At 42.5% G+C, this 10,894-nt stretch overlaps 1 protein-coding gene across 1 annotated transcript; it reads left to right on the forward strand.

Annotated features, from left to right (window-relative positions):
* Positions 1 to 366: 366 nt before the first annotated feature.
* On the forward strand, positions 367 to 10,047 carry LOC100600887 (tripartite motif-containing protein 60). The gene is made up of 3 exons (XM_004093020.3): positions 367 to 480; positions 7,830 to 7,881; positions 8,367 to 10,047. Exon 3 carries the CDS (start codon positions 8,371 to 8,373, stop codon positions 9,784 to 9,786), a length of 1,416 nt encoding a protein of 471 aa, XP_004093068.3. The 5' UTR covers positions 367 to 480; positions 7,830 to 7,881; positions 8,367 to 8,370; the 3' UTR covers positions 9,787 to 10,047.
* The last annotated feature ends 847 nt before the right edge of the window (positions 10,048 to 10,894 follow it).

Below are 10,894 nucleotides of genomic sequence, written 5' to 3' on the forward strand. Positions count from 1 at the left end.
GCGAAACCCAGTCTCCACCAAAAAATACAAAAATCAGCCCGGCGTGGTGGCGCGCGCCTGTAAGGTGGGAGGATCGTTTGAGCCCTAATGGTCGAGACTACAGTGAGCCGAGACCGCACCAGACCCTCTCCCAAAAAAAAAGAAAAAAAAAAAGTTGCTCATAGGAATGAAAAATCTGAAAAGATTGCCATTGTGATTTAAATGATCCGCTAAAGCCATCAGGGCCCCCGCTACGGAGGGAGCTGCCCCAGGCTCTCCTCAGAATCTCCTCACTCTCCCTGCACCCTGGGGCATTGAGCATGCTCAAGCCTTTCCCGCCCACTTCCGGTGGAGCAGCCAACCACCGCGCGGGTCAATTGTGTGCCTAAAACTCGAAAACCAAGGCGCCCAGGGTTGTGTGAGGGTTTCCGCTCTGCGCCTCGTGGGGTTCCATGGGTCTTCCACAGCATCAGTCCTGAGCCGCCGGTCCAACTGCTCCAGGTAAGCTGGCAGGGCCGCAGGAAAGGCGCAGCAGGGCCTGGCGGGAGGCTTACTTAACTGGGCAGGGGCTTCCTGAGTATCAGCTGTGCCCAAACCTCGGGGTCGCGACCTGTCCGCCACTGAGCTCAGACTGTGGATCCTTTTTTTTTGTTTTTTGAGACAGAGTCTTGCTCTGTCACCCAGGCTGGAGTGCAGTGGCGCGATCTCGGCTCACTGCAACCTCCGCCTCCCGGATTCAAGCGATTCTCCTGTCTCAGCCTCCTGAGTAGCCGGGATTACAGGCGCTCGTCACCACACCCAGCTAATTTTTGTATTTTTAGTAGAGACGAGGTTTCTCCATGTTGGCCAGGCTGGTGTCGAACTTCCGACCTCAGGTGGTCTGCCCGCTCGGCCTTCCAAAGTGCTGGGATTACAGGCGTGAGCCACCGTGCTCGGCCGGATTCTGTTTTAGCCGCGGAGGCGGTGGGACCCCGATGATTGAACTTTGAAGAAGATTCTGATCTGAACACCAGTTTGGGAAGTGGCCACGTGATCTCCAAAAATTATGATGGGAGCGTTAAGGAAGGCTCTCTCACCCTACAGCGCCAGCACTTCTCTGGTGGATTTCGTCTCCTTCCGTCCTCACAAGGATCTGGCTGTTAGGAAACTGCTACGGATGAGAAAGTATAGGCTCACTTAGGTTTCGTATCATCTAAAGTAATAGAGGTTGAATCTTGAGATCTGGGAATCTCCCACAGGTTTGATTTATATTCTTTGAGCCCAACTATGGACCAGCACAAGAATCAGAGTAGGAGCCAGGCGCGGTGGCTCACACCTGTAACCCCAACATGAGGAGGCCGATGCGGGAGGATCGCTTGAACCCAGGAGTTCTAGCTCACGCTGGTGCCTGGGCAACATAGTGAGACCCCTGTCTCTACAAAAAAAAAAAATCCGGGCATGGTGGGGCGTGCCTGTGGTTCTGGCTACTCGGAAGGCTGAGGTGCGAGGATTGCTTGAGCCCGGAAGCAGAGGTTGCAGTGAATGGAGATCACGCCACTGCACTCCAGCCATGGTGACAGAGTGAGATCCTGTCTCAAAAAGTAAAATAAATAGGGTAATAGAAGTTGAATTTTTCTTTTTTAATGTGACAAGATCTCAAGCAGTAGAGGTTGAATTTTGAGAGTAGGGAATCTACCGCAGGTTTGATTTATTAGCCTAATAATTATTGAACACACACCGTACACCAGCATAAGAATCAGAGTTGGTAATTCAGTTTTGAGGAAAATAAGGAAGAATTCAGACTGTGAACTGTACTCTCCAGTGTCCTTAACCAAAGGTTGACAAAAATAAATATAAAAATCTCAACTATAATCTGCAGTGTGATATGTGGAGCCAGGAAAAGAGTAAAGTCCAGATGTTGGCGAGTCTTGTAATACTTAAGAGTAAGAAAAGCCATTCCAGTGGAAATCAGAAGGTTATAGGATTATATTTGTGTTTGGAAACTATAGAGTTATGGAATTGATTGAGGGGATAGAGCGTGTCAAAAATAAATCCAGACACTGGGTAGTCATAAGGACAGATTTTAATCAGTACTGTACTATTGCAATAGGGAGAAGAATTCAGCATGAACAGAGCTCAACTGTGATTTGTACACATGTGACCAAGTGCTTCAAAGGGGAACTGGGGAATGAAGGTACTGAGTAGGGGCTCAGTAGAGTCAGGAAAGTGAAAAATTACAAAAAGTAGGAAAGGGGTGGTTGGGTCATGTGAAACACACCGGGGTTTGCTCACTGGCACTTAAGGAAGTCAGACCCCAACTCTCCCATAGATGCTGGGAGACAGGGGCCCTGTCTTCAGGTATCAGAAGATAATTACTATAGTAGGCTAATGTTTATAGCTTGGACTGGGAAAAGTGGCTTACAATGCTGTTCTTTAAACTTCATTGCCTGAGTCTGGAAGATGGGTTAGGGGAAACTGGAGTGTGTGGGGAAGGACGGACCATTGAGTTCCAGGATCTATGCAGAAATGTTCCCTGCACCTTTTTATTTTAAATGAAATACACTTTTTTTGTTTTTTTTAAGATGGACTCTCACTCTGTCGCCTAAGATGGAGTGCAGTGGCGCGATCTCGACTCACTGCAACCTCCACCTCCTGGGTTCAAGCAATTCTCCTGCCTCAGCCTTTCTGAGGAGCTGGGATTACAGGTGCATGCCACTACACCTGGCTAATTTTTGTATTGTTAGTAGAGACAGGGTATCACCATGTTTGTCGGGCTGGTCTCGAACTCCTGACCTCATGATTCACCCGCCTTGGCCTCCCAAAGTGCTGGGATTATAGGCATGAGCCACTGCGCCCGTCCATGAAATACCCTTTTTTACAGCAATGTGGTTCTTTCTTATAATTAAAAAAATTCCAGTCATATTTTGCGACGTATTGCCTGTACAGCTTTGTTTAGAATGCTTAAAACTTCCTCTTCAAATTTACCCAGCCCCAAAGCATCCATTAAACATGGTGTGTTAAAACAAGGATTAGGAGCCTATGCAATGACATTGTTATTTATGAAAATGTTAAATTGGAAGGTGGGAAGAGTTAAAGGACACATTATTATTTTATTTTAATTCCTTATTATTGAAAAATATTATTTTTAAGATGTAATAATACCTTACTGTCCCTTCAAAATTGGAATGTACGTGACATTTTCTGCCCAACTACTGCTATGAGCAGTTAACACCTTTTCTAATTAGGAGCAGTGAGAGATATAGTAGCTTTTAGACCAAAATAATACTATAATATATATACTACAATAGTTAATGACATAAATGTAGACAGTTTGGCTAGATTTCTTTTTTTTTTTTTTTTTTGAGACGGAGTCTCGATTTTTCACCCAGGCTGGAGTGCAGTGGCTCAATCTCAGCTCACTGCAAGCTCCGCCTCCTGGGTTCACGCCATTCTCCTGCCTCAGCCTCTCCGAGTAGCTGGGACTACAGGCACCCGCCACCACGCCCGGCTAATTTTTTTGTATTTTTAGTAGAGACGGGGTTTCACCGTGGTCTCGATCTCCTGACCTCGTGATCCACCTGCCTTGGCCTCCCAAAGTGCTGGGATTACAAGCGTGAGCCACCGTGCCCGGCCAGTTTGGCTAGATTTCTAAATGCTCTTTTCACTTGGAAATTTTATAAGATTTTGTACTAATACCTGTATGAGTATCCCGAAGACCACCCCTAGGTTTGGTGATTTGCTAAAATGACCACAGGACTCAGCATAGTATTATTTGAGGTTGTAACTTAATTTTTTTGAGATATCTCGCTCTGTCATCCAGACTGGAGTATAATGGCACAATCATGACTCACTGAAGCCTTGAACTCCTGGGCTCAAGGAATCCTCTCACCCCAGCCTTCTGAGTGCTGGGACTATAGGCACATGCCACTATGCCTGGCTGATTTTTATAAAATGTTGTAAAGATGAGGTCTTGCTCTGTTGCCCAGACTGCTCTTGAATGTCTGGCCTCAATTGATCCTCTTGCCTCAGCCTCCCAAAGTGATGGGATTACAGATGCAAACCACCGTGCCTGGCCAACAGTTATGGTTTATAATGGTGAAAGGATACAAAGCAAAATCAGCAAAGGAAAACGGTGTGTGGGATGAAGTCTGGATGAAACCAAGTATAAGTTTCCAAAAGTCCTCTCTACCTGATGTCACACAGGACCTGCTTAATTTCTCTGGAGACAAAGTGATAAGTGAGTGAACTGTTATATACCAACAATGCTCATTGAAAATTTGTCTTTCTAGAATTTTTATTGAGAAGAGATCATGCAGGCTCCTCTACCTAGCTTATATCAAAATTCTAGTTTCTCAGAAGGAAAGCAGCTATTCATCATAAACCTCATTGTTTGTATAAACACTGTAGGTGTAGTAAGCCACTCTTTTTTTTTTCTTTCTTTCTATTTTTTTTTTTAGACGGAGTTTTGCTCCTCTTGCTCAGACTGGAGTGCAATGGTACTATCTTGGCTCACTGCAACCTCCGCCTCCCGGGTTCAAGCGATTCTCCTGCCTCAGCCTCCTGAGTAGCTGGGATTACAGGTATGCGCCACCACACCCAGCTAGTTTTTGTATTTTTGGTAGGGACAGGGTTTCATCACATTGGCTAGGCTGGTCTTGAACTCCTGACCTCAGGTGATCTGCCTGCCTTGGCCTCCCAAAGTGCTGCGATTACGGGTGTGAGCCACGCGCCCAACCAATAGTGAGCCATTCTTACAAGGGAATGGCAGGATCCATTTCCTCATAAGTTCCTTATAAATTCTGGAAATCAAAGTTGCCAGACAAGAGCCAAGTAGCAGCCTTGCAAGCAGCCTTCTAAGGGTGGCAGCCTTAGGCCTGCTGTGCTCATTCTTCTGCACAATACCACTTGGTGACCATCTGTTCTGGGTCAGGCACTGTAACATCCTTACATTTTTTTTTTCATTTAATGCTTTCAGCTTTCTGAAATAGAAACAAACTCAGAGAAATTAAGTTAGTTGATCAATGACAAATAGATCTAGGTAAGTGAATGTTGGAGTGAAATACCCATCCCATTAGAGACCGCTACCTAATAATTTGTGTGATATCTGTTTACATCATCTTACATGTTTGTTTGTTTTTTTAAGTTTAAAAAATCTTAATTTTCCCCTTGTTAGATTATTTGATATAGTGACAATTTGTGGGTGTCCATCCAGGTGGGTTAAACAGAACACTATATGAAACACTTTAATAAAGGTTTTCAAGGCTATGCACTAAAGTGAATAGAAGAAAAGATGGTGTGCTCAGGCCGGGCGTGGTGGCTCACAGCTGTAGAGACTTTCTCATCTGTCTCACTTTGAGACACTGAGGCAGGCAGATCACTTGAGGTCAGGAGTGTAAGACCAGCCCGGCCAACATGGTGAGTGGAGATCGAGATCATCCTGGCTAACATGGTGAAACCCCGTCTCTACTAAAAATACAAAAATTAGCCAGGCATGGTGGCAGGCACCTGTAATTCCAGGTACTGGGGAGGCTGAGGCAGGGGAATCGCTTGAACCTGGGAGGCGGAGGTTGCATTGAGCCGAGATCGTGCCATTGCATTCCAGGCTGGGAGTCTCAAAAACAAACAAAAAAAAGACTGGGCACGGTGGCTTACGCTTGTAATCCCAGTTCCCAGCACTTTGGGAGGCGGAGGTTGCAGTGAGCCAAGACTGCGCCATTGCACTCCAGCCTGGGCAACAAGAGCAAAACTCTGTCTCAAAAAACAAACAAAACAAAACAAAAATGGATAGTGTGCTTAGTGATTTAGTATCTCACCAGTAGTCACACCAGTTAGTATTAGGACTTTGGATACGCCTATCAAATCATTATACATTTTTTGTTTTGTTTTTGCTAAGTCTCGCTCTGTTGCCAGGCTCGAGTGCAGTGGTGGGATCTTGGCTCACTGCAACCTCTGCCTCCCAGGTTCAAGCAATTCTCCTGCCTCAGTCTCCTGAGTAGCTGGGACTACAGACGCGTGCCACCATTCCCAGCTAGTTTTTATATTTTTTGGTAGAGATGGGGTTTCACCATGTTGGCCAGGATGGTCTCCATCTCTTGACCTCGTGATCCGCCTGCCTTGGCCTCACAAAGTGCTGGGATTACAGGCATGAGCCACCACCTCCTGGGCTCAAGCAATTTTCCTGCCTCAGCCTCCCAAGTAGCTGGGATTACAGGCACCTGCCACCATGCCTGGCTAATTTTTTGTATTTTTAGTAGAGATGGGGTTTCACCATGTTGGCCAGGATGGTTTCCATCTCTTGACCTCATGATCTGCTTGCCTTGGCCTCCCAAAGTGCTGGGATTACAGGTGTGAGCCAATGTGCCTAGATCCTGTTTCATTAAATCTAAGATGAATGATTCTATTCATACCAGAATAATTCTGAAATGGGCTGAGTTCAGTGGGGCTCTCTTTTAATTTTCAACAGTTTCCCAACCTAAATTTTATCTTTTATAACATTGACATTATTCTCTATTTGTATTATTTTTGGATTTTATTCATTCATGTATCCACTTGTTCATGATTCACTTTGTTGAAGATCTTTACTGATTTTCTACTACCTCCCTATGAATAAGGTAGACTAAGTACTTATTCCGGTCTATCTCATTCACCAGCTAAGGCCAAAAGAGAAACAAATACCTGAAGAAAAGAATCCCAGATTATGACTGAGTTCTATGAAAGTAAAGAGATGGGATAGTGAGAGACTAGAGGGTGGGGTGGGAGGCAGTCAGATTGATGAGCAGCAGATAGGATTTGTGAGGTGACCCGAAGGAAAAGAGAGGTGTTTATAAAGATCATGACCCCTTCACCAGTAAATATTTAAGCATGTATTTCCTAAGAATGAGGACATTTTCTTTTGCAGCTATGGTGCAGTTAGGAAATTCAGGAAGCTTAACTTTGATGTATTACTAATATCTAATAAATAGTACATACTCCATTTTTTCACTTTGTCCTATACTATCTGCTTTATTGCAACTTTTTTTTCCCAGTCTAGAATCCAAGCTAAGAGAATGAATTGCTTTTTTTTTTTTCTCATTTATAAGGAAACAGGCTGGGCATGGTGGCTCATATTTATAATCCCAGCACTCTGAGAGGCCAAGGTGGGAGGATTGTTCAAAACCACCCTGGCCAACACAGACCCCCATCTCTACAAAATATTTTAAAAATTAGCTGGGCCCGGTGGCACAAGCCTGTGGTCGTGGTTACTCTGCAGGCTGAGGCTGCAGAGAACCATGGTCATACCACTGCACTCTAGCTTGGGTGACACAGAAAGACCCTGTCTCAAAAAAAAAAAAAAAAAAAAAGCCTGCTTTTTTTCCCAGCACTGTTGTCATTTGTGCTGTTGAGAACCATTTTCATGTTGAATCTTGTATGATTTGGATTTCTTCATTGTTATATATACATATATACATTTTTATATATAGTTTTATATTATAGGCCAGGTGCGGTGGCTCACACCTGTAATTCCAGCACTTTGCGGAGGCCGGGGAGGGCAGATCACATGAAGTCAGGAGTTTGAGGCCAGCATGAAACCCCGTCTCTACCAAAACTACAAAAATTAGCCAGGCATGGTGGTGGGCACCTTAATCCCAGCTCCTTGGGAGGCTAAGGCTGGAGAATCACTTGAACCTGGCAGGCAGAGGTTGCAGTGAGCCAAGATCATGCCATTGCACTCCAGCCTGGGTGGCAGCGAAACTCCATCTCAACAAATAATAGCAATTGTATGTTATATATAATAGAATTTTATATATAATATACAATAGAATTTTATGTATTTCATATATATATTCTGTAAAAGTTCTCCATAGATGGTAATGCTTTGCTCCCTATTGCAGGTTATCAGTTTGCCCCATCATTGGTTAAGGTGGTATTCTCTACATTATAAAGGTACTTATTTTTTCTTTGTAATTAAAATATAATCCTAGAGTAAAATTTAGAGAATGTGAATATCATTCCCCCATAAAATTTTACCCAATAGTTTTTACAGTTAGTGATGATTCTTGCCTGAACCAGTTATTATATTGTGATTCCAAATCCAGGAGATTTTGAAATTAAAAATCTTTTCTCAGCCACAGGAATGACCGCTGTATTATAACCTATGTCTAGTTTATTAAAGAACAAAATCATTACACTTAGATTCAGACGGGCTCATCTATAATAGAGCTGTAAGCTTTGAATTATTATCCTCCAAGCTAAGCAGCAGGGAACTAAACAAGACTTCAGTGGGTGCCATCAGCATGCCAGGCTAGTGAAACCTAAACCTGATCAATCTACAAGGTCTGGGAGGGGTATCCACTTCTCACTGGGTTTGCGCTCTACGGAGGCAGGACTGATCAAAGGGAGGTTACCTTATGCACTACCTTTGTTCGCAGCTCGATGGAGTTTGTGACAGCCCTGGTGAACCTCCAAGAGGAGTCTAGCTGTCCCATCTGTCTGGAGTACTTGAAAGACCCAGTGACCATCAACTGTGGGCACAACTTCTGTCGCTCCTGCCTCAATGTATCCTGGAAGGATCTAGATGATACCTTTCCCTGTCCTGTCTGCCGTTTTTGCTTTCCATACAAGAGCTTCAGGAAGAACCCCCAGCTCCGTAATTTGACTGAAATTGCTAAACAACTCCAGGTTAGGAGGAGCAAGAGAAAGAGGCAGAAAGAGAATGCCATGTGTGAAAAACACAATCAGTTTCTGACCCTCTTCTGTGTGAAGGATCTAGAGATCTTATGTACACAGTGCAGTTTCTCCACTAAACACCAGAAGCACTATATTTGCCCTATTAAGAAAGCTGCCTCTTATCACAGAGAAATTCTAGAAGGTAGCCTTGAGCCCTTGAAGAATAATATAGAACGAGTTGAAAAAGTGATAATTCTGCAAGGCAGCAAATCAGTGGAGCTGAAAAAGAAGGTAGAATATAAGAGGGAAGAAATAAATTCTGAGTTTGAGCAAATTAGATTGTTTTTACAGAATGAACAAGAGATGATTCTTAAGCAGATACAAGATGAAGAGATGAACATTTTAGCAAAACTAAATGAAAACCTTGTAGAACTTTCAGATTATGTTTCCACGTTAAAACATCTACTGAGGGAGGTAGAGGGCAAGTCTGTGCAGTCAAACCTGGAATTACTGACACATGTTAAGAGTACGCACCACAAGTATCAAAACCTAAAATGCCCTGAACTCTTTTCATTTAGATTAACAAAATATGGTTTCAGTCTTCCTCCTCAATATTCTGGCTTGGACAGAATTATCAAGCCATTTCAAGTAGATGTGATTCTAGATCTTAACACAGCACATCCTCAACTTATTGTCTCTGAGGATAGAAAAGCTGTGCGATATGAAAGAACAAAACCAAACATTTGTTATGACCCAAGGAGATTTTATGTCTGCCCTGCTGTCCTAGGCTCTCAGAGATTTAGTTCTGGCCGACATTACTGGGAAGTAGAGGTGGGAAACAAACCTAAATGGATATTGGGTGTGTGTCAAGACTGTCTTCTTAGAAACTGGCAGGATCAGCCATCAGTTCTGGGTGGATTCTGGGCAATTGGGCGATACATGAAGAGTGGTTATGTTGCGTCAGGTCCTAAGACAACCCAGCTTCTGCCAGTAGTAAAACCCAGTAAGATTGGTATTTTTCTGGACTATGAATTGGGCGATCTTTCCTTTTATAATATGAATGATAGGTCTGTTCTCTATACTTTTAATGATTCTTTCACAGAAGCCATTTGGCCTTATTTCTATACTGGAACAGATTCCAAACCTCTTAAAATCTGCTCAGTATCAGATTCTGAAAGATAAGGAACTGGTAAATGAGTCTGTTTCAGTTTTTGTAGGTAAGGTAGCCAGTAAATTTAATCTCATTTCTGGAATCTTTACGTTTTACCACTGAAAACCAGAGTCGATTTTTCTCCTAAATTTTTGGCAACTATAAGATGTTCATAATGCCACTTTCATATATTCTATGAATATCAATTGTCAAGTGCTTTGATTTCTAAGATAAAATATTTTAGAATTATGTTACTTAACATGTCCAATAAAATGTTTTCAAATTGCCTATAATTTTTTTTTTAGTTAAGCCAATTATTTAAAGTTGCATACATTATTTGAATATCATGCTTGCCACATACCTTTCTTTTTAGTGGATTCTTTTGTTTACCTCCATATTTCTCATAATGTGTTTCTGTTCTTTCGTGTGTGTCAGTTGAAACAATTGACTTATTTTTATGGGTAATGAGGATTTCACTTTGTTTAAATACTTTCCCCACATATACTTACCTATGCACAATCCATAAATAATCTCTAACAGCAATTTTTTTCTTTCTGTATATCACCTGCCAATCTAGACCAACTACACTAGGCCAGTACACTTCCAGTCACTACCATTCTAGGAATTGACCTCTGCTCTTGGATTCTTTCTTGGTTTAAGCCTCTGTTTTCCTCTTTATCTTTTCATTTTGGGGTGCCATCAACCCAAATGTTACAGCATTGTAAAGTTTGGCAGACTACAAGTTTGCAAATGACTTTACTCATATTTAGGTGACAGATATTGCAATCATTTTAATTTTTAAAACTTGATGGTTTTGAAAAGTCTGATATCAGTCTGATTCTCAATGCTTGGACACCACTGTTTTTCATAATCAAAGGATTATGATGTTTTGTAGCCCTAGTGTTTGAACTTTGTTTATTTTACTGAGTGATCAAAGCTTAGTTTAGTATCCCTTATCCAAAATGCTTGGAGCCAGAAGTGTTTCAGCTTTCAGATTTTGGGGGGGATTTTGGAATATTTGCTTATGCACAATGAGATATCTTGGGGATGGGACCCAATTTGAAACAAAAAATTCATTTTATACACATAGACTGCAGGTAGTTATATATAAACACTTTTAATAATATGCGTGAAACAAAG

The sequence above is a fragment of the Nomascus leucogenys genome, chromosome 7b (assembly GCF_006542625.1).
Source record: "Nomascus leucogenys isolate Asia chromosome 7b, Asia_NLE_v1, whole genome shotgun sequence".
In the NCBI taxonomy this organism is placed as follows: domain Eukaryota; kingdom Metazoa; phylum Chordata; class Mammalia; order Primates; family Hylobatidae; genus Nomascus; species Nomascus leucogenys.

Bases quoted from the DNA above. Each gene is read 5' to 3' on its own strand.
- LOC100600887 (XM_004093020.3), top strand. From the start codon at position 8,371: ATGGAGTTTGTGACAGCCCTGGTGAACCTCCAAGAGGAGTCTAGCTGT.